The sequence below is a fragment of the Sinocyclocheilus anshuiensis genome, unplaced genomic scaffold (genome assembly GCF_001515605.1).
Source record: "Sinocyclocheilus anshuiensis isolate Anshui unplaced genomic scaffold, SAMN03320099.WGS_v1.1 scaffold860, whole genome shotgun sequence".
NCBI classification, from domain to species: domain Eukaryota; kingdom Metazoa; phylum Chordata; class Actinopteri; order Cypriniformes; family Cyprinidae; genus Sinocyclocheilus; species Sinocyclocheilus anshuiensis.
The window spans coordinates 1,187,261-1,212,414 of NW_015548288.1; the positions used below are offsets into that span (position 1 = coordinate 1,187,261).

Genomic DNA, 25,154 nt, shown 5'->3' on the forward strand with positions numbered 1-25,154 from the left:
ATTGCGGTATGTAATGAGTCATTTCATTTGATCTATTTTTGTGATTTGGAAAATTTCGAAAGTCTTGGAAGTCTGCCAGTTGATTTAGTAGGTGTTTTTCTGTATTTTATATTGATGTTATTTCTTCGGATTTGTTTATTTTTCTCTTGACTCTTAGACTGTGCAGTGAGTGTCCATAAGGGCTGTAAGGACTCATCTACACCATGCCTGAAGGTGGACTGTGCTTGCGATTGCATGGTTTTGTTTTTCTCTTGAACTACATCTAAGTCTGATAGATTGCCTAAGTTTAATATTTAAACCTAGAGACATGTTTGCCCATGTTTGGTCAGACACACAGTACTGAGGCTCTGTAATGAGCCCTATTGTTACAATACTGAATTCTGGTAATCAGTGTATCAAACGAGGAAGTAATATTAAGTTTTAAAAAATTATATTTATAATGCTCTCTTTTACAGAAACTTCAAGACAAATATTCTGTTATGACAGTAAAAAGCAGGACAGCCTCCCTCCCTCAGAGTGAGTTTTACCACCTTAATAAAATATGTAAAGGAAAATCGATATAACTCCTGCTATCATCTCATTGAACTCCTTAACAGAGGCTTTATTTAGACAGTTACACTTTTGTCTTGGTTTTGCTCTCACCTTTTTGTCTGTCACACTTAGATTTTATAGTGCGTGAAAGTTCCTCCTCGTCCTCTCAGATCCCCACCTCTGCCTCTCTTCCTGTGATGACATCACGAGACTCTACACCTCTTCCGTGCCCTCTGTCTAGAAGTGTGCCTGCGGTCACAGAAAGGTCCGAAACTCTTTGTGTTGCAATATTCCAAAAATTGGAAATTGTATCATTCCAATCCAAAAACTAACTAGATAAATGAATTGTAAATGTTAATGACCCATATGCTGTGATGTGCTCAATCACCAATATACTACAAATCAACTCTGAATGAGAGGATTTCTTTTGTTTGATTATTAAAATATTAAAAGTGAAAAGGCACATTTTTGACCGAAAATAACGGCAACATTCTTATTTATTTTCAGTCTGACAATTTCAGACATAATATGGAAATGTATGTAGTCTCAACGCAAGCTGACTAACTTTTATCATCTTTTTCCTCTGTAAATGGTGAATAATTGCAACTTGACTTTAACTGTTTGGATATTCAATATTTGGATGGGCATTACAATAAGCCAAGACAGCATAAGTGGCCAGAGTTTGTATTTGTTGAAATGAACAAGAGTGTTTAGCATTCCTTGTTGTAATGAACATTTATGACTTTTTTTTTTTTTCCATCAGGCTTAGTGGTAGCCCAGAAGCAGATAGTGACGCCCCTCCGTGGCGGAACCACATTCAACCAGAGGAGCTCCTCCAAACCATGGAGTCCTCAACATCCACTGATTCTTCCCTTATTGAAGGTAAAACAGCTGGGCATTTGATGGCGGAAATTCCTACCCCAACTCAACATACATAGAACACAATAATTTTGCCTTAAGACCTTTTTAAAACAAGAGCTCTTTTGTGTGTCCCACCTCTCCATAGACACTGTAGATTCCCCCCTACAGAATGAGCTGGTAATGAATGCTGTGAATTTGGAGGCGGAGTCATGGAGCCTAGCGGTGGAGCCCCAGTTCTGTAAGATGCAAGAAAAACGCATCATCAAGAGACAGGATGTCATTTACGGTCTGCTGAAACTCACTAAAAATGTTTTGTTCAAATTAATTCTGTACATCATTTGAAAGTGTTTTGTACTCTTGGTCTTACTCAGAGTTCATGCAGACCGAGCTCCATCATGTACAGACGCTCATGATAATGGCGGAGGTCTTCAGGCGGGGAATGCGGGAAGAAGTCGGACTGGATGCGGACACTATTGCTCGGATTTTCCCTTGCTTAGATGAGCTGCTTCTTCTCCACCGTGACTTCCTTTCAGCGATGAGGGAACGGCGGCAAAGCTGCGTTCAGCCCAACAGCAGCAAGAACTACCTCATTCACTATGTGGGTGACATCTTTCTGCAACAGGTACATTAATAATAGTAGTCGTATATATTTCTGTATGAGTACATAATGTCCTGATCAATTTAATCGTAACACTTTACAATAAGGTTGCATTAGTTAATGTTAGTTAATGAGCTAACATTTACTTACAGTAAGCAATACATTTGTTACTATATTTTTAAATCTTTGTTAATGTTAGTTAATACAGCTGTTTGTTGTTAGTTCATGTTAGTTCAGGTGCTGAAATTAACATTAAGGTTAAAAAATGCTTTATAATTATTTTCCATTGTTAATTCATATTAACTAATGTAGTTAACTAATGTTAACAAGTGGAACCTTATTGTAAAGTGTTACCATTTAATTAGTTATTATGTCATAAACATGACCAAGCATTTCACCCATTTGGCCCATTCATGAGAAAAGCTGCAATGTCCATTTCCTGAACAAATCATTCTTTTGAGTCAAAAAGTTTTCATTGAATCAGATGAGGCAGTTCACAAAACAGGTCTGGATGGCATTTACAATACAACTACCTAACTGACTGCCTAACTACCAGAGTACAAAGCATCGTTGGAGAAATTAAATAGCTAGTCACGACTGTCCACATGTCACACTAACATGAAACTATGCTTGTAACCACAGTTCGAGAGCTGTAGTTCCAACCACACCTGGTGTTGTTGGTATCAGTATCAAGTACATACAGTATAGAGTACAGTACATCATAAGAAACATCATAGGTGTGTGTTTGTGTTCATCATAGTTCTCCCAGGAGAATGCAGAGAAGATGAAGCAGGTGTATGGTGAGTTTTGCAGTCATCACACAGAAGCGGTCAGCTACTTCAAAGAGCTTCAGCAGCAGAATAAGAGATTTCAGCTCTTCATCAAAGTGAGAGCCAAATCAATGACTCTATCAGTCGCATTTTGATGTATTATGAATGCTTTTGGTAGCACTGAATTTCAGTTAATCTGATCTTTTTGGTTCCACAGCAACAGAGTAGCAACTCATTGGTAAAGAGGCGAGAAATCCCAGAATGCATTTTGTTAGTGACGCAGCGAATTACAAAGTATCCCGTCCTCCTGGAGAGAATCCTGCAATATACAGAGGGTATTTTACCTCACCCACAGTACATCACAACCAAACCCGAACATATACTGTGCATAACCATTCGTTTACACTCAGTTTCTCTTGTGCTTTGCTTCAGAGGGCACAGAAGAGCATGCTGACCTCTCTCGTGCACTAGTCCTGATCCGAGAGCTGATCTCCGCTGTGGACCAGCGCGTGAGTCAGTACGAGCAGAACCAGAAGCTGAGTGAGGTCCTGGGCCGCATGGAGAACAAGTGCTCGACTAAACTGAAGAGTGGTTACACCTTCCGCAAGCAGGACATCACCAGTGGAAGAGCTCTGCTGCACCAGGGTCCGCTGCTCTGGAAGACAGCCACAGGAAGACTGAAAGGTGAGAAAATTAATTATCCAATAAAACGGCCACAATACATCACACAGTAGTCAATAGAAAGGACATATGAACAACCATTTGTGCTTAATTCTTATCTGGCTCAGTAGATGAAAGGTCTGGCTACATTATTTGATTGTTCTGGTCATCCACAGATGTTCTGGCGTTTTTGCTGTCTGATTCATTGGTGTTCCTTCAGGAGAAAGATCAGAAATACATCTTTGCTGCTGTGGTTGGTTTTTTGAGATTACTATGCATTTTCATCTTCATAAAGCATACATTACAGTTCAAAAGTTTGGGTTAATAAGAAGTCTTATATACTCATCAAGGCTGCATTTATTTGATTTAAAATAATGGTGTACTATTTTAATATTTTTTCACATTTTATTTAGGAATTTTCAGCAGCCATTCAGGCACATGCAGAGGGGGGTGCTTTGGGGGCTCAAGCTCCTGCCCTTTTTCCAAAATTAACCAAAAGTGCCCCTCTCTCAACAATTATCAACAGTGTTATTGTAGTCAATAAAACAAAATTGATTTGAATTATAATTATTATGACAATACCTGTTTATTTTTACTTAAATCTATTGCGTTGCTTGCTATAGATTGTGCATGTCTTAAACAAGTGGATCAGTATCTTCCCGCTCTTATTCATAAATCAGTTGAAAACTGTGTAGCCACTGTCTCTTTTCATTTTTTTTAAACAAACCTAAAATTTCTAAAGTAGAAGAAGTCACGTTTATTGTAAGTAGTGTTTAATTTACTCCTATTTACGTACTGCATATTGATATACCGTTTACCGTTTAATGAAATTAATTGTTTGGTTAAATTTTATTGGTTATTGTTGGTTAAATGAAGCCCAAGTGTACATGAAGTGTAAGCAGTTCAAGATCACATGAAGGACTTTATTTTTATAAATATGTGTGTGTATGTGTGTGTATATATATATATATATATATATATATATATATATAATTATTATTATTATTTATTTTATTTTTTTATTTTTATTTTTTTTATTGTTAAATTGGTATTACTCTGTATATAAATTCCCCCTTTTTACATTTGAACCCCTGCTCCCGAGGAACTCTCTGCTTTACTCCAGGCTTCAGTGTCACATGATCCTTCAGAAATATTTATAATAACCTGATTTACTCTAGAACCATTTTTTAAAAATTATTATCAATGTTGACATTTTTGAGATTTTCAGGATTCAAAAGATTTTAAAGGCATTATGACTTAACTTAATGACACAACACTTTTGAGTAATGGTGTAATCATCTGTATGCACGGAATACATTTGATTTAGTCTTTTATTAGTGTGGCTTGAATGATAGTTTGTTTTTGTGTAAATGAGATGTTTAATGTAACTGTGTGTATAATTAGTTATGTTGTCTTACTCACTTACTTTGTTTCTCAGGACCAGAAACCTCCAGTGATCTCTCTGCAGAAGCTGATTGTGCGTGAGGTGGCCAATGAGGAGAGAGGCATGTTTCTGATCAGCGCGTCTTCAGCTGGGCCTGAGATGTATGAGGTGCACGCTGCTTCTAAAGATGAACGAAATGCCTGGATGAGACTCATCAGAGAGGCTGTGGAGAGGTGTGTAGTGAACATGTCATACTTGATTCTTATCTACAAAGGCAGCTGAGAGTGAAAAAAAATCTCTGTGTGTGTGTGATTGAACTAATTACAAATTTGTTTGATAAGTTGCCCTGAAGAGGAGGATGAAACTACAAGTGAGTCAGAAGAGGAAAGGAGAGTCACAGAAGCAAAGGTCCAAAAGATCCACAGGCTACAAGGTACAACCAACCAGATATGCTGAACCCAAGGATAATAGTTTATAATAGCTGAAATGTATATATAATTTATAATACCTGACGATATCTATCCATTTTTGCATCCCCGTTCATCCCGTTTCATCTCAAATTGCTCTGTGGTGCAGGCCATTACTGTGGATTTGCAAGAAAATGACATTCTGATAAGTGATTGTGAGAAGTGATGGCACCTCAAGAATGCTCACATTCCCTAACTATTTCTGGAGAGCTCTTATAGTACTATGAAATAGACTTGTCAATGTATGTGCCAACAGTATAATCTGTTACTGATAAAACATATAATAATATAATGAAATACATAAGATTTGTATGTTGCTTTTATTTCATCAGCATACACAGTTTCTTTTCAATGGTGGTCAATGAGAGGTGTGGTTTCTTAAGCTATTTGTGCACATTTGTGTCAGCTAAAGAATAATAGTTTTTTTTAAACATGACAACCAACCTCCTTCTTTCACAGAGTCTTTGTGTGGCCACGATCACCTCATCTGTGCAAATCTGGAGGAGAAGCTACACATCTATCATATCATGGCAGGAGGATGTGAGATAGGACCAGAGCCCAGACTGCTGGTACGGCCCAGCACTGAAGACATCCCTCAGGCCGGAGTACTGCTCAGTGCTGCTCTTAAAGAGGGTGAGAGTCCACTGAGGGAAGCACATCCATATATACATTACCGTTCAAAACAGTGCAGTCAGATTTTTTTATTCAGCAAGGATTCATTAAACTGGGCAAATGTGACAGTAAAGATAATATATGTTGCAGTTTCCACAAAAACATTAAGCAGCACAACTGTTTTCAACATTGATAATAATAAATGTTTATTAACTACCAAGGTTACCATATGTAACCGAGACGTTCCCTTTCAGTTGGTCACTTTGACGTTGGGTCGAAGTTCCGACACTAGGGGTCCCTACACTAAACGCCACAGCTGCTGAACTGCACCACAAGAGCCCGGGGCACAGATGTTGACAAGCCCGGCATGTCACAACCAAATGCACCTCTCCTCATAACCTTCCAACATCCAAGACTTATGACCTCACTCCCCAACATCCAGGAGAGCCATCAATAAGGAGGAGGTCACCTCAGCCTGAGCCTTTTCTCATCTTATTAGAAAAACAGTAATAAGTGATGGCTGAAAGCCATGGTAGGTAACGTTGGGAAAGTGTCTGTTTTCCCACAAGGGAAAGAGACACTACGGAGATCACATCCTACCCGAAGGGGAGGTAACATGTGAAGACTGACCTATGGACTTACTGAAGGAAGGACCACATAGGGAAGATTCTGTTGTAGGCTCCGCATAAGGGGAGAACTACCAAGCACAGAACTCAGTGACAAACCGAGCGTCTGTCTAGGGGAAACACTAAATCCTAACGGACAAGTCAGTGGAGTAATACACATATGGGGCCATGAAGGGGAGCCACTACATGTGGAGCACTAACCCATTAGGAGAGTTCACTTTGAGGGATACCTTCTCGTAATGGATTATAACAGTGAGTTCCTCTGCCAAACTCAGCTACATGAAACAGCAGCATTCTTGCCTCGCACTGAGGTTAACAGAATGCCACTGAACTTTCGCAGACACCTGGTGAACTGTATCGCATAGCCGAGACGAATGGTTCTGAGAAGCCAGCAGGAAAGGCTGGGGAGGCTTAACCAGTCTTCCAGACACCTCGCCAATGGTCTCAAAGGAACTAAGTTTGTTGTACCTAGGGCAGGGTTCCTGGGCTCAGTGGAGCAAAAGGCACTGGGAAGAGGTAAAACATCCTTCGAAGCGCACAGTGCCTTGCCCGCCAGGTCTGTCAAATGAGCTACCGACGAATGAGAGAACAGGGGTTCGTCAACATGTCACACCGACTTGATGACAGACCTGTTGCATCAGAACATGAGGAGACAAAGAGTCTGTGTGCGAACAGGCTCTGATACCTAGTCTCAGCGTCTGGGAAGGCCAAAAACACCAGATGTGTGGTTGTGACCCAGGGAAGAAGGAAATTGCTCTTTTATTGACCATGTGGTGGCTGTCCACAGAATGGCAGACAGCTGAATCCACCCCCCTTCCCTACACCGGAAGTGGAGCTGGGCTGGTCAAATGGTCCCTCCTCCCTGGGTCGCCTGTCTCAGGTATGCTTTGAAGCCTTCTTAGTGCCCTGCTGATGAGCTGGCGGTCCCACCTTCCTACGAGTGGTGGGCCGTTGTTCAGGCTTGACTGCCGGCCCGGGCTGTTGCGAGGCCTCAGCAGTCTTCGCAGGCCGCCATCCCCAGCGACGAACAGATGAAGACTGCTGCTTCAGGGGTGCAGGACCAGGGCCTGACCCACACCAAGGCAGGATGTGTTTAATAGCCTCCATTTGCTTCTTAGCTGTGGAGAACTGCTGTGCAAATTCTTCAACAGTGTCGCCAAAGAGACCAGTCTGTAAAATGGGGGCAAAATCACCCTGCCCAGAGCCTGCGCCATGACCTTCGTAGCCCGGAGGGCATAGTTGGTCGCCGAGCGCAGTTCATGCAAAACCTCTGGGTTGGGACCACCCTTGTGCAGTTCTTTCAACGCCTTGGCCTGGTAGACCTGCAGGATGGCCATGGCATGCAGGGCAGACGCAGCTTGTCCAGAGGCCGTATAAGCCTTCACCACAAGGGACGAAGAAAGCGTACAGGCCCTGGACGGTAGTCTCAGGCAACCCTGCCAGGTGGCGGCGTTTTACGGGCAAAGATGCACCGCTATTGCTCTCTCCACATTTACCTGACCACTGCCTGTGCCGTAGATCCAACAACGAGGAGATCGAGAGGTGAATGAGTGCCGCTTCTCACAGAGATACTGCATTCGGCTCAGAAAAACAGAACGAGTGAGCAAATGCTGCTGTATTTATACCCGGATGTCTGGGGTGTGGCCAGCTATGCAAATTTTACTCGCCAATTTCCTTGGCCTTTTCTCAATGTCAGAGGTGTCTGGGCTCCCAAGAGCGACCCTTAGTGTTGGAACTTCGACACAACGTTGAAGCGACCAACTGAAATGGAACAAAGGATTTTTGTTTTACTGGATGTTAAATAAATTATATTTATTTATTTTCTACATTTATTTATTCTGGGATTTAAGCTCCATTTATATTAAGTTATATTTGTATTCAGTTTAGTTATAGATTTTGGCAAAATTAATCCTGTTGCATATAAGCAGCCAACAAAAACATAGTTGTGTGTCCACCAGGTGGTGATATAAACTTAATATTTATATAGACAGGACGTAAATCTTGCCTTAAGAGGGCAGACTTGTTTTGTGTTGATTTCAACACAAAAGAGTGTATTCGTTGCAACTCTCTTCCACTTTATACTTCTACACTACAATCCAAATTGCACTAAAGTGTAGTAATATTATTGTCTTTCTCTTATATAAAATCCAACACAATGTTTAATTAACATAGGAAACTGTCCAACTCAAGATAAGGTGAATGTAGAGGTATAATAACCATTAACAGGCATTTTTTCATCCTCTCACTTTTTGGGAAGTAATTAATCAATGGATGTCTTGTCCCCCCACATTACTCATGCATCCTTGAGTGAACAATTTGCCTTGTTCATTTATAAACCTACTTGGCTAGAAGGCTGTTTTCTTTAACTCAGGTCACCGCCGTCTGCTTCCTGTGCTGTCTGTTGACTTTGTAGATAAAGAACCAAATGGTGTTTGAGTCAACATTCTTTTTCTTTCTTTTCTTTTCCTTTACTTATATAGCGCTTTTAACAATACAGATTGTGTCAAAGCAACTGAACAGCATTAATTAGGAAAATAGTGTGTCAATAATGCAAAATGACAATAGTAAACACAAATTTTTCAGTTAAAGACAGTTCATCATCAACAGATGCTGAAGTTTTTGAATCATCCTTAGGAACCTGCTGAAGTAAACACAACACTTGCAGTTTTGTAAAATGTGCTACAGGAAGCAGATGTCTGCCAATAAATGTAAATGAAATATATTGCACTGTTGTTTGCAATAGAACAGAACATACTGCTATAGTGCACACAGGTATACTGTTCTCTTTCCAGGAAGAAGAGACATTAGTCAGAGTAGGCTCATAGTTTTGATTTAGAGTTCTTCACTTTCTGTCGCTCATTGTTTGTTTGTTGTCTTAATGCAGGTGAGTCAGAGTGTGCAGAGCTTGACTCAGCTGCTGTATAGTCTACAGGTGAGCTAATGTCACACAACCACAAACCAACTGAAAGAATAATTATAGTGGACAGGCCTTACGTCAGACACACATAAACCCACAACATGACTCACTTGTAATAGCTCTGTCCAAGCCTTAAGTTTCATTGCCTAAACGTGTTTGACCAACTATAAAACTCTCTTATATAACATGCTATGGTTTGGACATATAATAGGAGGTGTTGTAATGCAGGTGATCTGGGACGTAGAAATAAGTGACACACCTGCAAAAGGCTCTTAGAAGAGATTGGCCTTCTCTTTGAATCACTATAAAAAAAAAACATTGGTATGTCCAAGCTACTATAGATGTCCTTGTCAAAGGGATAAATTTAGATGTATTTTTACTGTTTGTGAGTAGGGAAGCATAATAGAGCTGTTCAGTCATGATGTCAATTTGCAGGCCAACCTGGAAGGCTAATTCACCACTGGTTCCCTCTGGAATATCTAATGGGTTTTTAGAATAGCTGTTTTTGATTTATGAGTAAAATAAAACTGTGGCATTTTGTTCTATAGCATAATTTACACAGTTACAATTTACATAAAATGTGAATGTGTTGCTGTTGTGTGCTTCAAAAACAGTTGATAGACAATTGCTACACAAGGACTGCAGCTACTACAGTTCACTACTGTTCAAATGTTTGGGCTCAGGTTTTTATAAAAGATTAATTAAATTGATCAAAAGTTAATTTTTTAATATATGATATATATGTTTATATGTTTTCACAGTCAGCTTTCTCTGAGCATGAATCTGAACCTGAGCATAGTTGAGCCAAACCCATCTGTCACAGGACAGATCATAGTCTAAGAGACTCGATTTGAATTATTATTCAGTTTTCACAGATTATTTAGTTACTGTCTTTTACCTATGCAAGACAGCATTGTAGTCTTTATTTAGCAATTTGTTAGAAACTTCTATTTTTAGCAACATGTGTTTGAGTTACGACTGCAATTAGTGTTATATAACAAAACGTGAAAGTAATTCTTCAAGGTCTTCAAATAATGTTAACCACAGACCTTATTTTACTCAAAATTTAAAACTGCTATGCTAAAAATCCATTAGATATACCACAGGGAACCATGTCTAAAAAAAATGTCCTCAGGTTTTTAGGGCTAAAACAGCTTCATTTAACAAGTCACTAGAGACGGCACAAGAGAAGATGCAATTTGTGCATTGGGCTTGCATTATATATATATATATATATATATATATATATATATATATATATATATACAGTATATAAAACATAAAAAAAATCATACCAAGCCCAAACTTTTAAACAGTAGTGTATATATGTACACTAATGTTTAAAGGTTTGGGCTTGGTATGATTGTTTTAAAAATGTTTTTAAATAAGTCTCTTATACTCCATTAATTTGATCAAACATTCTGTAATATTGTGAAATATTATGACAATTTGAAATAACTGTTTTCTATTTTAATATTTTTTTAAATATAATCTATTCCTGTGATGCAAAGCTGAATTGGTGTTAAAGAAGCATTTTTTATTATTATCAATGTTGTAAACAGTTGTGCTGCTTAATATTTTCAGGGAAATGGTCATAATCATTTTTATTCAGGATTCTTCAATAAACAGCATTTATTTGAAATAGAAATATTTTTTAACATTATGAATGTGTTTACTGTCACTTTGGTTTAATTTAATGCAACATTGCAGAATCAAATTATTAAAATCTTACTAATCCCAAACTTTTGAACAGTACTATGTGAGTGGCTGATGATGAATTGAAGATGAGGGTAGTTGCCTAGTCATTGTTTAGTCAAGACACTACATACGTTTTAGCTATTTCAGTTAACAAGAGCCATTGTTGACAGCAATTAAAGATATCTTTCCATTGATCTCCTTTACTTAAAACACCCTCGCTTTTTGTGAATAGGCCGCAGTCACCATCCAAGACAGTTGCTATGAAGTCCAGAGGATCCTCCTCTTCCTGTTATCAAGCCCCTCCCCTCACCCACACTCCCGCCCACCGCCGATCACTCGCAGCAACCAGACCCTGCAGGAGCAGGAGCGTCAGCGGGAGGTGGAGCGCCGGCGAGAGGAGCTGGTGGACGTGGCCCGTCTACGGGGCACCCTGGTACGAGAGCGGCAGCAGTGGGAACGGGAGTGCCAGATGCGGCAGCTTCAGCAGTCGGAGCTAGAGGCATCACTGGAGCAGAGGGAGGTGGTGTGCCACCTAGAGGAGCGGAGACTGCAGAGTGAGCAGCAGGAGCTTCAAGAGCAGTTGCAGGAGTACCAGCAAAGCCTGGAGAGGCTGCGAGAAGGCCAGAGAAGTGTGGAAAAGGAGAAGGAGAAGTTGGATGCTCAGCTGGAGAGTTTGAGGCAGGGCTACCAGCAGAACCTGCCAGCTATGGTGATACCACTGGATGGACAGCAGACACAGGTGATGATAATGGGATTCTTTCTTTTTATAGAATATTGCCATGTTCATTATAAATGATTTATCATTATACACCATTATTAAAAAAAAAAAAAAAAAAAGGTTGTCCAATGGCCAGACAAATTTCAATCCCTCCCCTCCTGCAACCTGTCACTCACACGAAACAATCAAAGCAATCCGCTTGTTAAATCGTGACATATCAAATACTGTTTGCGGGTTCAAGTCTCAACTTTGTTTCAATTGAGAATTCATTTGAGAATCTCAACAGCCGTTTATGAGCACTATTTATTTATAGCACACATAGCTAAGATTTTAAATACTCTTGACACCTGGTCAACTGAGATGTCGCTATTAAGATAAAGGTTAGGATCATGATATACACCATGAGTGTAAATTAACAGTTTGTTGTTTGCTTTTAGGTTCTCATAGAGTTTTTGAATCTGGAAACGGTGGTGTGTGACATCAGACTTAAGCACATTAGCAAAAAACAATCCAATCAATTACAATTTTCATGTTACTTGCTAAGGAACATTTTTTACGTCAGTTGACCTTTGGAACTTCTCTTATGAGAAAATGAATCTAATGGTTTGAGGTTTACTTGTATTTACCTGTGAAAATGAAGGTGGAATGACAAACTTGAACTGAACCAGACAGCTCAGAATATCAACCGTTTTTGTAGGCCGTAATGACTCGGGGTAGGACAAGAGTGTGATTTTGAACAGATTTTTGTATTGAATAATAGTATTTTGTTCATTTCCAATTAAAACTGAAACACAGATTCCTTTATTGTGTACTATACCTTTAACAATTATCATTTTCTGAACACCAGCCAACCACTTCATATGAATGGATTAAATCATGCAGTGCAATCTATGTTTTTTAGAAGCAACCTCTAATGAATGCATTAGTTAAGATTGCTAATTTATCTGTAAGGAGACAAATTGTAGGCCTTCTTCTGCCTTTTAAGCCACATTTTTGAAAGAAATTTGTTGTAATTTGCACATTCATATTCTGATTGGTCAGTTTACAGAGAAGACTTTTGGCTCTCAGCCTTCTCTGGCTCTCGTACAATGATTTGAACTTGCTTAGACTATCACATGAAAGAAGAATCTATTTAAAAATACATCTTTATGCGTTTGAGTTATACACATTAGTTAGAGATTGATTAAAAGTAGTTTTAATCAGTTTATTTAGAATAATTTGTGAGGAAACTGAGGCTGTCTTGTCTCCTGTGATGGACTGCCACTAGTGGCACCAAGGGTGCTTTTGTTTTGCTTTTGGGACTTTGTAGTTTCTTCCTGTTTGTTCATGTGCGTGTATATGCATGTTCTCCGTATATGTTTGTGTATGTTTGAAATATTCCTAAAAGCTATAGCTGTGAGCTGTGGGTATTTCATAAAAGCCTTCGTGCACAGCGTGAGTCTGGAGACGCAGCTGTCTTCTAAACGCTGAAATATTTCTTTGCTCCTCTGCTCTTTCCTCATCCCTCCTTTACTCTGTTGCCAAAACACCCAGATAGTGATGTCAGAGGAAAGCTCTCCCAAATCCGCTCTCATTTGACTTTGAAGATGGAACAAAACTGTCAGTTAGGAATTCAAAAAAGAGAAGCTATATATTTTTTCAGTTTTTCTTGATCCCATTTGCTTTTTTTGTCTTTTTGTTCTTGTTGTTCTTTTTGCTGTTCCTCACATATTTCACCTGTTTTGTATACTTCGGTCTCTTTCAACAATACAGTAAAACAATTACATTGTGAAATATTATTAGAATTTCAATTGTTTTCTATTTTAATATTTTTTTTTGTGCTAACAAAGCCGAATTTTCAGCATCATTACTCCAGTCTTCAGCGTCACATGATCCTTCAGAAATCATTCAAATGCTGATTTGGTGCTCAAGAGACATTTCTTATTATTATCAATGCTGAAAGCAGTTGTGCTGCTTAATATTTTGTGGAAACGGTAATACTTTTTTCAGGATTCTTAGAGTAGAAAGCATTTTCACAGAAATGTTTTGTGACTTTTTTTTAGTGTCATGTTTGATCCATTTAATGTATCTTTGCTGAATGAAAGTATTAAGTTCTTTAAAAGAAAATCTAAATGAAAATCAGTGGTAATGAGCATCCCTATTTCTTCAGGTTGCTCTTATGGTTTCTTAGCATGCATATTTCTCTCTTTCTCTCTTCTTGTCTTTGAGTTGAGCAGTATTTTGGATTATTGGATTAAATTCAGTTACCAGTCCTCCCAAACATGCCTTTACAAATAAATAAGACTACGGCAGAAACCCAAACTCAATGGAATTTATAAGGTCCAAAGCCAATGTTGTTTTATCAGGCAGAGTCAAATCAGATGTGTCAGGCCACTTAGGAAGAAAGCATTTCTTTCCTTCGACCTCTTGTACACAGGGAGGATTCAGTTGCGGTCAAACGTCTGTTGTTCACACACAGCTAAGCCTCTGATTCATTACCTGGGATAATGAGAGCAATTCATGCCTCATCAGTCTTTGGCCGTGTGAGGCAGTCTTAGCTTCAGCCCTTTTTACTGTGTGCTAATAAACAAGCTAAAGATTAATGATAATAGAAAAGCCCCTACCAAGGCAACATAATTAAAAACAGCTCTGTGTGCTTCATTCTGCAGGTCAGGGAAGTGATGTTTCATTTGTTCGTGTAGTTTGATCAGAATGATCAGAAAGTTGACAAGTGCAAGGGCGAGATGTAGGGCAGTAGTGTCCATCTGATGGCTCTCTGCTCTGGAGTGTCTTCACTAGATACAAAAACACAGCACTGGGGAGTAACTACAACTACTTTGTTCACTAAACTACATTTTTCACTGGTGTGACAGTAGTTCAAGTGTTTTCGAAACAGTGTAGTTTTTACAGTAGCAAGCTATTTTTATTTTATTTTTTTCAACAAGTAGTAGTGTAACAAAGTGCTACATGGCTGTAATATTGTTGCACAACCCATTAAGTCTGATCAAGTCTACAAAACAATACATTTGGTCTATTTAGTGTTTGACTCACTTATATAAATGAGAAGTTATGTAGTTTCCTAGTTGTATTTACTTTTATTAATTGATCATGAAAAATACAGAGGTGGAGGCCAATATGCTTTTTCACTGTAAGATTTTTATTTATTTTTTATTCAGCAAGGATGCATTAAATTGATTGAAAGTGAAAGTTATTTTTAATGTTACAAAAGAGTTCTATTTAAAATTAATGATGTTCTTTTATTGTATTTCTGATAAAATACATGCAGCTTTGGTGTGCATAAGAGACTTCTTATGTACATAAAAAAAACATCGCAATGTCGTCTTACTGATGTTTGTGAGAAACCATTTGTATCAGGATGCTTTCATTTACAGTGCTGTATGGAGGCTGGTTGTAGCAGCACTCTGCATTTAGACATCTTGTGAACACAGCATCAGTCTGAGAGGTAAAATCCTTTTCCAAAGCCTCTTATTGTTATCGCTATTGCATGAATTCCCCCTCAGAATGGCATTCATGAAATCATGACTTTAAATAGCTTGAGAGTGTGTATCCACCATCTAAGATGTGACCTTTTGGGGAGTATATTTCTGTGTCTGCCTTTAAGACTCCCCCACACACATGAACCATATAAAATAGATCCGCCTCAGGCTTGTGAGGGCTGATTAGCACAGAATGGTGATTTTGAGCTTGTGGGTCAATGATTGAGTCTGGCGTTTAATTCACATGCAGCCAGCTTAATGAATGAGGAAAAGCGCAGGAAGAGAGGTGAAGAGGGGTACTGTATACCGTATCATACTGTAGACTCTGCTGTCAATTTTCTAAGGTGAAACAGTTGTTTCTAAATGTGATCAAATGAAGTACACACAAAACAAAACTATGAGAAAAAAAGAAAGGCCTCATGTGGAAGTTATTAAAATAATACAGTTGGTGCTAATAGAGGTAAGATGGAAATTAAAACTTAATTTAATATCATGGCTGACTAAAATGGCAGAGAGCTTTTTTTTACTTGTATGTTCCCTGATTGCATTATAATTTAATTTTAGATACATTAAAAAAGAGGCCTCTTTCTATACTTTTGCTATTTCCCCCCCCCCCCAACATATTCTCTTTGTTTATTTTTTTTTTTTTTGTTTTTCAAACTAACTCTCAGGATTAAACAGCTTATGTAAGTTTACTACTTCTATATGTGACCCTGGACCACAAAACCAGTCATAAGGGTCAATTTTTAGAAATTGAGATTTATACATCATCTGAAAGCTGAATAAATAAGCTTTCTAATGATGTATGGTTTATTAGGAAAGGGCAATATTGGGCAGAGATACAACTATTTGAAATCTGGAATCTGAGGTTGAAAAATATTAAGAAAATCACCTTTAAAGTTGTCCAAATGAAGTTCTTAGTAATGCATATTACAAATCAAAAATTAAGTTTTAATATATTTACAGTAGCAAATTTACAAAATATCTTCATGGAACATCAGTAATTACAGAAAAATCAGTAATTTTGACCCATACAATGTATTTTTGGCTATTGCTACAAATATACCCCAGCGACTTAAGACTGGTTTTGTGCTCCAGGGTCACATATGTTCTACATCATGACTTTAAAAGGTGGGGTAAAGTTGTGTGTCATTACACATAATCTGAAGCTGCAAAGCTTCACAGAAAACACACAAGGTGCTAAACAGACCTTTCTTCCATCTGGGCATCACTTTTATTATATCATTTGAATGAGGTGCAACAGTATGTACCATGATTGCATTGTTTATAGATAAGATGTTTTGTATATATTGTAGTTATATGTGAGTGATGCGCATGTCTGTCTTTCAGGACGCTGGTCACCATCACCTGGGTGGTCAGGATGCGCATGGATCCATTTTTGTGAACGAGGCAGCGTTTATGTCTCCCTCTCTGAACAACAGGCACATCCACCTTCAACATCATCCACACTGTCATCATCAGACTGTTCACCTGCACTCAGGATCTATAGGATACTCGGATTCTCCCAGTGCTCAGAACAGTCTCAATTCACTCCTGGCACGATCCAACCACAGACAGAGCTCTGCTGGATTATCCGATGGTCCTGCAGGGAATGAGAGCTGGACTGGAGGAACAATGTACTCGACCCCTCTGAGAAGTCTAACAGATATCCCAAACAATGGTAATGTTTTTACTGCAATCACTAATTGATATAAGAGTCTTAAGTCACAGTGCAAGTATTTAAAAAAAATTTTTTTTCATTTATGCTGCACTTTCCCCACTCCTAAAAATAATAATTATATGCATTTATTTGATAAAAAAGTTAAAAAAAAAATCTTAATATTGTGAAATATGTTTACAATTTAAAATAACGGTTTTCTATATTAATATATTTTAAAATGTAATTTATTCCTGTGATGGCAAAGCTGAATTTTCAGCATCATTACTCCAGTCTTCAGTGTCACATGATACTTCAGAAATCCTTCTAATATGCTGATTTGCTGCTGAAGAAATATTGCTGCTTAATATTTTTGTGTAAACCATAATATATTTTCAGTAATATTTTCATAATATATTATGACTCAAACCAAAGGGTAAGAATATAAACTGATGAAGTCTGGCTCAATGTGAATATAGCCTCATTACGTAACACTTGAGTTAAAAACCAGACTCAAAAAAGTCATACATTACAAATAATTGGATGAGCCTGTTGAAATACCTGTTTTGACATTAATAGGCAACTGTAAACAACCTATAGTTAACTGCACCAGGCACATGGTGACACATCCAAACAAATTGCTCCCATTATAATCAACCAAGCTCTTCATGCAAGAAGTGTCCAAAGTGCAACACACTTTGGAGTATGTGCTATAGTTTTCTGATTTAAAATCATGTCACGGATATACCGCAATATAAAAGGTGTTGCAGAATTAGAGAATGATTGGAACATTTCTGCTATTTTATAGCTGCCCATAGTTAACAACATAGCAGAAAGTCAAGCTGGACTTTTTTTGTATATCTTTGGCCCTTAACTATGCCATAGAAGCAAAAGAAAGATTTGATTTCATCGCATCAACTTGCGAATCGTTACTAAATCTTGTGTTGCAGCAGTGAAGGTCGATTTGCTCTCTTTGTGTTGTTAATCTGTGTTTAATAACAAATATTCATCCTCACTCTATCACACACAGATACACATCTGTCTCAGCGATCAATTACACCTCTGTCTATTGACTGTCGGGGGGACAGTAGCGTGTGAATCAAGGGCCTCCAGCTACAGGAGACTGATTGGAACATTGATCTAAAAAATCTTTACCAAACTCATTACAGAGTGGCTTGTCATCTTACGAGGGAGGGGAGGGGGATGAGAGGGACAGAAACGTATTCATCTGTTTTTTACACATGAGCTGTCCGAGTTGTCTGTTTAAAATTATGAATTGTCTCTCTCACACATGCACTTTATCTCTGTAATGTCAGAAGGTACTTGTTGAACACTGAAATGAAATGCAAGTTTTTACAGGTGGATATTACTGTAAATAGCACAGTAAATAGCACATCTTGTTATTTACTTGCTTTTTTTTTACTTGTTCTATCGTGTTTATATTGATTGCCTCATTAACCCTCTCTCATTATTGACAGAGCGTGCACAAGGGTGCACAAGCGTGCACTAGATTAGGGTCCCACTTCCTAACTAATCTCATCATCTATAGGGTTTTATTTACCATATATACCCACAATGCACATTTACTACATTTGTTTACCTAGAATTCCCTGCTTTCTACAGGAAAACTCCATAACACTGCACTTAAGGGCTGTTTAGCATGGCTTAGTTATAGCATGTGCTGGTAGTTACATGTTTCTACATTTTTATGTATTTATTTATTTATACTAAATTTATTCTTTATACTAGATCAAGAGTGACTGCAAAGACATTAATAATGTTATAGAAATTTGTATTTCAAATAAATCTTTTGAACATTCTACTAATCAAAGAATCCTGAAAAGAAAATGTTTTAGTTTCATCAACATATTAAGCAGCACAACCTTTGCCAACATTGATAATAATAATAATAAATGTTTCTTAAGCAGCAAATCAGAATATTAGAATAATTTCTGAAGGATCATGTGACACTAAAGACCGGACTAGTGGCTGCTGAAAATTCAGCTTTGCCGTCACAGGAATAAATTACATTTTAGAATATATTGAAATTGGAAACAAGTTATATTAAATTGTAATAATATTTCACAATATTATGGTTTTAAATTTATTTTTGACCAAATAAATGGAGCCCTGGTGACCATAAGATAATTTTTTCCAAAAACAATAATAATTAATTGAATTAAATCCTAAAATGTCTAGGGTCAAAAAAGATTATGCTAATGACACACGCACATGCTTAAACCGATACGTGAACAAAGGAGTAGACCTTCTGTAGAGCTAAACACAGGTGAAGGTCATAATTAAATTAGTGCTGTCAATTAATAATAATAAAAAAAACTAATCGCACATTTTTCCCCCCTGAAATTAATCGCGATTAATCCCACCTAACATTAAAGTTTTTAAATAAACTTTTTTATTGAAATAATTTCACATCCTATCTTCAAATTAATGTAGAAACAACATAAAGACAGTATATTTTTAATATTTGTAATATTTAATATAATAGCATCTTTTTTATGACTGAAGGCAAGTATAACTGATACCAATACTACTGATGTCTCTATAAAATAGTTTTTTCCCTAATAATATTTAACCATTGACTATAGCCATTCAACATTACAGTATAATTGAGAGCTATCAATTTGAACATTATTAGACTTTAAAAAATAACAACTTCTAATTTAAATGAACTTAAAACAATCTTCACATAAACCCATTATAATAAATGTCATATTTACCTGTGCCCTTATTCTAAATTAAAAATAGATGAATCCTTAAAGCTACAAAAGTTATTGATTTCCTCTTTTTGCTTTTGTTCTTTGATTAACAGACATCACAGCAGCTGGGTTATTAGGTTATTTTGGCGGCTTAATTTTGGATTTGACACGCATCGTATTTTCTCACAACTCTCTACCTTTTCTGACTCACTTCAGGTTTTAAAGTCTCTACTAATAAGCTGACGAGTTGAATCGGGTGTTAGATGAGGGAGACAGTGCTGGGCTGCTCCAGAACAGTTTTGAAAACCACTGCATTTCAGAGACATCACAGTTCTTAAATCTGACTCATTTATAACAAATACTTACATACATCATGGTTTTAAGGCAGCTTGAATCGCCTTTTTGGTAACTTCATGACTTAACTGATAACATTACTACGACATTGCATGCTTGTTGTTTCTTTTGCACTTTAATATGAAATGGTATAGGCTACAGCACGCGCCGCCGCTTTTGTGTGTGCAATTGAAGAGCATGTGCTACCAGCACAGTATAATGGCTGACAGGACAGGACAATTTGTTTTTACTGACATATGGCCTGACAACATCTCATCTGATTGCAGTTCACTGTTGTTCTACTAAAGCTCCCTCGTCACCTGTACCTTTTCTGCACTTGTTTGAATAGCACCTGGCGCTGAGGCGAAGTTGGAGTGCGCATCTGAAAAGTCTCCTGTTTGATGTGGTCATAAACATGTTCGCGTTAATTTTGACAGCACTAAATGAAATACATTTTTGTGTCCACAATGGTCATGATTCACTCAACAAACTGAAAGATCTCCTCACAGTCTGCTGTACCTTCAAACTGAACATTTGTTTTTTTTAATCGAAGTGCATGCATTTGAATGTTACCTGTCCTATATATGAAGGCCTTAATTGAAGTGCTGGTTAAATCAACAAGCACTACTTTGGTTAACTGTTCAGTCAGAGGTCAAGACCACAGCCTCACAATAGTCACTGTTTGACCTTCACTGTTCAAACAGTGCTCAGCTAACAACATTACCTCACATACACAAACATTCGGAATGGAGATAACGAAATTGGGTCATAGTTGAGAAGCAGGTAATTAAATGAGAGGGATTCATCAGCTTCATTCACAACAGCACATGAATGTAAATTACATGTGATAGCATTTGAGCTGGAGCCCTTGTGTGGATTAGATTTTTTTTTACATGAATGTAGTAACATGAAAATGAACATAATAGTTTGCTCAAATAAAAAAATGTTGACCCATATTATTTCCTTTGGTCAAACACAAAAGGAGCTTCTGCTCTACATACAATGAAAAATCGATGGTCTCAAAATTGTATTTATCAGTGAATGATGACTTAAATTTCACAAAGCTAGTAGAAGACTTGGAATGTATCACACAAAACCACTTCTGCGAGACTTTAATGGTACTTTTTTTGTCCTTTGCGGAGCTTTGCATTATAAAATATCATCCACCATCCAAAATCCTCAGTTGTATGCAAAACATTGTGTTTCACTGAAGAAAGAAAATGATGGATCAACATGAAGAAAATGATGAATAATGTAAGTATGGTGACTATTGATGACGCAATGAATAATAATATCCGATCTTGTCTTCACAGATGTGGGTCAGCTCAGTCATGTCCAAGAATCTTGGTCAGCCGGAGTAACAGAGGCAGGGCTTCATCAAGCCAGCATCCTGCTCGTCAACCAGCCTTTTGTTACCATGGAGACAGAGAACAGAGATACTGATGGAGAGGAGAATATTGTGTATCTCTGAAATGAACAAACAAGCTTTGGTTGGTGTTGAAACAAAACATTAGGACTTGGATTTTCAATTTGAGATTTGGGCCAGGATCTGATCCCACTCCTTGTTTTTGGATTCTTTCTTTAATCTTTAATCAAACTTTTGGCCTTCTGTGACATTCTCCAGACTTCATAGCACGCACTTTGGTCTGTGAGATGGGGCTTGTCTGAGTGGCTGTATTTTGCTTTATAGCCTGGAGCCTGCAATGACAGAATCAGGTTAGGCAGCTTCAGCACACGTTTAGTCACACACATACAAAAGTCCCCCACCCACATTGCCAGTTCACATCAGGATGCAAAAATACTGACCCTTTCTTTCAGTAGATGAACGATGATTTGGTTTATAAAAGCATTCACCGCCTACTATATGAGTCAGGGTTATGTATGCATGTATGTGTGCGTGTTAGAGTAAGGAATCAGATTGTCACCTTTCAAATTCAATCTCTCACATTTGGAAACTGGTTTCACATGTCCATATGGAGGAGAATTTGTAATATGCGTCCTGCTTTACTCTTCTGAAATGGTTCCGATTCATTGGTGCTCATGAACCATTGCTTCAAAAGGTTCTTCAAGCGATGCCATAGAAGAACCATTTTTGGTTCCACAAAGAACCATTCAGTCAAAGGTTCTTTAAAGAACCATCTCTTTCTTACCTTTTTATAATCTGAAGAACCTTATTTCGCCACAAAGAACCTTTTGTGAAACAGAAAGGTTCTTCAGATGTTAAAGGTTCTTTATGGAACCATTTAGACAAAAAGGTTCTTCTATGGCATCGTGAAGCACCTTTATTTTTAAGAGTGTATAATGTCACATGTGCAGCAAACGTCTAAAAAAAAAAGTCTCATCCGCACTGAGATTACTTGATACTTTGGGTCATTTTTTGCCGTGTTGGTCTAAAGGCTTTGTTCACACATTTTGAATGTTGTCGGTTACATTATCCGTTGTTTGTGTGGATCAAGACTATCAACACTTTTTGGTCATACATAGGCGGGCTATATTTTTGCAAATTGCATAAATTCAGGCCTGCTGTCATTTCAGTCACACAAAAAAAAAATCCCAATTCAAATTCAAGCCATAATTGTTATAAAAGAAACGACTACAGACCAGTAGCTGTTAATATGTACTTGAGTTAAAGTGACAAGAATTCAATGTGTATTTGCTTTTTTAATGGCTTATCATTCTATTGAAAAACAGATGTCACTGCGCATGAGAGCACTTGCTATTCTTTGTTTTGTTTCTTCCAATGCATAGACCTTATTTATTGTTGATATTTTTAAGGAATAATTTTTATGTACATAGAGCATGTTTTGTATAATTGTTGTATGTAGATGGGTGTATCAGGTGTTATATGTAGTAAATGTTCATACATCAGCTTTTGTGTTTTTTCTTGTTTTAAACAATTTCCATCCATTTTATTGGCATCATGATATCTAATATTCACAATGGTGTGTTTATGTACATAACTGCTAGACCACAGCTCCAACTAGATATTTAAAATTCATTGTCGGTACATTTGTATCTATGCATTTTTGAATAAGTACGGCAATTTTGATTTCATGTTGACTTTAAGATAATTAAACTGGAGATTTAGTCTTAGTCAAGTTGGCCTTTTCACAGTGACAGCTTATGTCATACAAATGTAACAAATAAATAACAGAATTGTACAGGTACTAAAGCTTGATTCTCAGAATAGGGCTTCTTGAGACTGAATATATCAGACTGTAATTGCAAACGCAAAACCTATTTAGAAATGTTCTTTCCATTTTTGCAACAAAGGCATTTAGCTGCACAAGTAATGTGAATAGTATGATCATTTTGCCAATTCAAAACTTTAGAACCAATTGATTAATAATCCATACAGTGCAGTCTTTCAGTAATCTGTAAAAGTGGTTGTACAAGATTAAACACATGCTGCTTGTCAAAAAAGCTATGCAAATGTGTTTGTTTTTACCTTTGTAAATTTGAACATTCTCACCTAAAGGCTAACGTTTTAAAGTTGACCTATTGTCTGTATAGGGAAAAAGCCTCACTGCAGATACTACTGCATACAATTATTCTGTTTAAACCATACTGTCAGATATTTTTAGAATATCTGATTTGTTACATATTTAGAGTGATTAAAGCAAAACCTCAATTTCTCTTTTTTTCTTTCCCCCTATTATTTAGGGACCTCTAAAGGTTATTTGTACACAACTTGCAACTAACAAAGTCAATATATACCACCGCTGAGTAATGCATCGGTGAGTGGGGACATTAGCCAACCATACAAAACACCTCCCCATGGCACCGAAATGACTTCAGGAGGAGTTCCACTGTAAACCTGTCATTCCAGCAAATAAATAACAGCCATTAACTAGTATCCCACCTATGGTGCTTTTAAAGAAGAAACCTCTTTCCTGTGCATATTCTACATATTACTTTGACAGGTGTGTTAATCTTGAGACACAAGGACACAAAAGTAATCAATATAAAAAATGGCTACTAGGCCATTTTAAATTTTGTTCTTCAATTTTGAAAGTCTAGATATGGCAGCAGAAAGAAATCTTACAAGAAGAGGCGCCGTTATGGGGGGGAAGAGTATGACGGGCATAAGGGCCCACCAAGACACTGATGGGCCCCAAAGCATTATTTTGTAATTGTTTATTTTTATCTTATATACAGAAACATGTTTTATCCAATAATAGTGTACTAAAACCAAATTAAAATCTGTAAATTATAGCAAATGAATGGTGAAAGTGAACTTGTTCTCCTGTCACTTCAACATACAGCACGCTTTTTCTTTATTCACTTAAACCCCACATTCTACTGCACTAATGTTTTTGCGCAGCTTTGTTTTTATATGTAAACATGTCATTGACTTGTTTCATTTGTTTTGTTTTTCATCGTTTGCAGTGTCTTGTGCATGAGCACTGTTTTAGGACGCTGTCAACTTAAAAACGCATCTCGATACCGTTTTTTCTTCACTGCCCTGCTTGTTGCATGAGCACTGTTTTAGGACACTGTCAACTTAAAAACGCATCTCGATACCGTTTTTTCTTCACTGCCCTGCTTGTTGCATGAGCACTGTTTTAGGACACTGTCAACTTAAAAACGCATCTCGATACCGTTTTTTCTTCACTGCCCTGCTTGTTGCATGAGCACTGTTTTAGGACACTGTCAACTTAAAAACGCATCTCGATACCGTTTTTTCTTCACTGCCCTGCTTGTTGTTTGTCTCTGAATTCTAGATACTATGAGTTGTGACATTGCTTTGAAACATGGCTGAAACAGTGACCTATAATAGGCTATAAATATCATGTATTTATAATTTATAATATAGAGATCAGTGAGGGGAAAGCAAGTCGTTAGCAAATGATGTAAAGTTAACGCAAAACATTTACCTGTGCAAAAAACATTTACCTGTGAAACCATGTATAAAAATAAGTGTCAGAACTGAATATTCTTCATCATGTTTAGGGCTGGGCAGTATATCGCGTTTGTACGATATATCGATATATATTTTTTACTAACGATATGATATGAAGCAATACCTTTCATATCAATATATAGACATACAGTAGTTGGAAATGAGCGCATCTGAATGAGAAATAGCGGAAGACAGAGTTAGCTGCTGCGGGGAAAGTGCATAATCC

General features: G+C 37.5%; 1 protein-coding gene across 1 annotated transcript in view; it reads left to right on the forward strand.

Moving 5' to 3' along the window:
- LOC107655892 (rho guanine nucleotide exchange factor 28-like) overlaps positions 1–22,071 on the forward strand; it is an 89,985-nt gene extending 67,914 nt beyond the window's left edge. The window contains exons 19-36 of the mRNA XM_016443505.1: positions 158–213; positions 456–516; positions 664–796; positions 1,295–1,413; positions 1,538–1,678; positions 1,764–2,014; positions 2,751–2,876; positions 2,978–3,095; positions 3,193–3,444; positions 3,597–3,673; positions 4,859–5,037; positions 5,146–5,237; positions 5,731–5,904; positions 7,856–8,051; positions 9,348–9,441; positions 11,357–11,863; positions 16,669–16,999; positions 21,339–22,071. Coding sequence (XP_016298991.1) covers positions 158–213; positions 456–516; positions 664–796; positions 1,295–1,413; positions 1,538–1,678; positions 1,764–2,014; positions 2,751–2,876; positions 2,978–3,095; positions 3,193–3,444; positions 3,597–3,673; positions 4,859–5,037; positions 5,146–5,237; positions 5,731–5,904; positions 7,856–8,051; positions 9,348–9,441; positions 11,357–11,863; positions 16,669–16,999; positions 21,339–21,496 — 3,065 coding nt within the window. The 3' untranslated portion in view covers positions 21,497–22,071. The remainder of the gene's footprint in view (positions 1–157; positions 214–455; positions 517–663; positions 797–1,294; positions 1,414–1,537; positions 1,679–1,763; positions 2,015–2,750; positions 2,877–2,977; positions 3,096–3,192; positions 3,445–3,596; positions 3,674–4,858; positions 5,038–5,145; positions 5,238–5,730; positions 5,905–7,855; positions 8,052–9,347; positions 9,442–11,356; positions 11,864–16,668; positions 17,000–21,338) is intronic.
- The last annotated feature ends 3,083 nt before the right edge of the window (positions 22,072–25,154 follow it).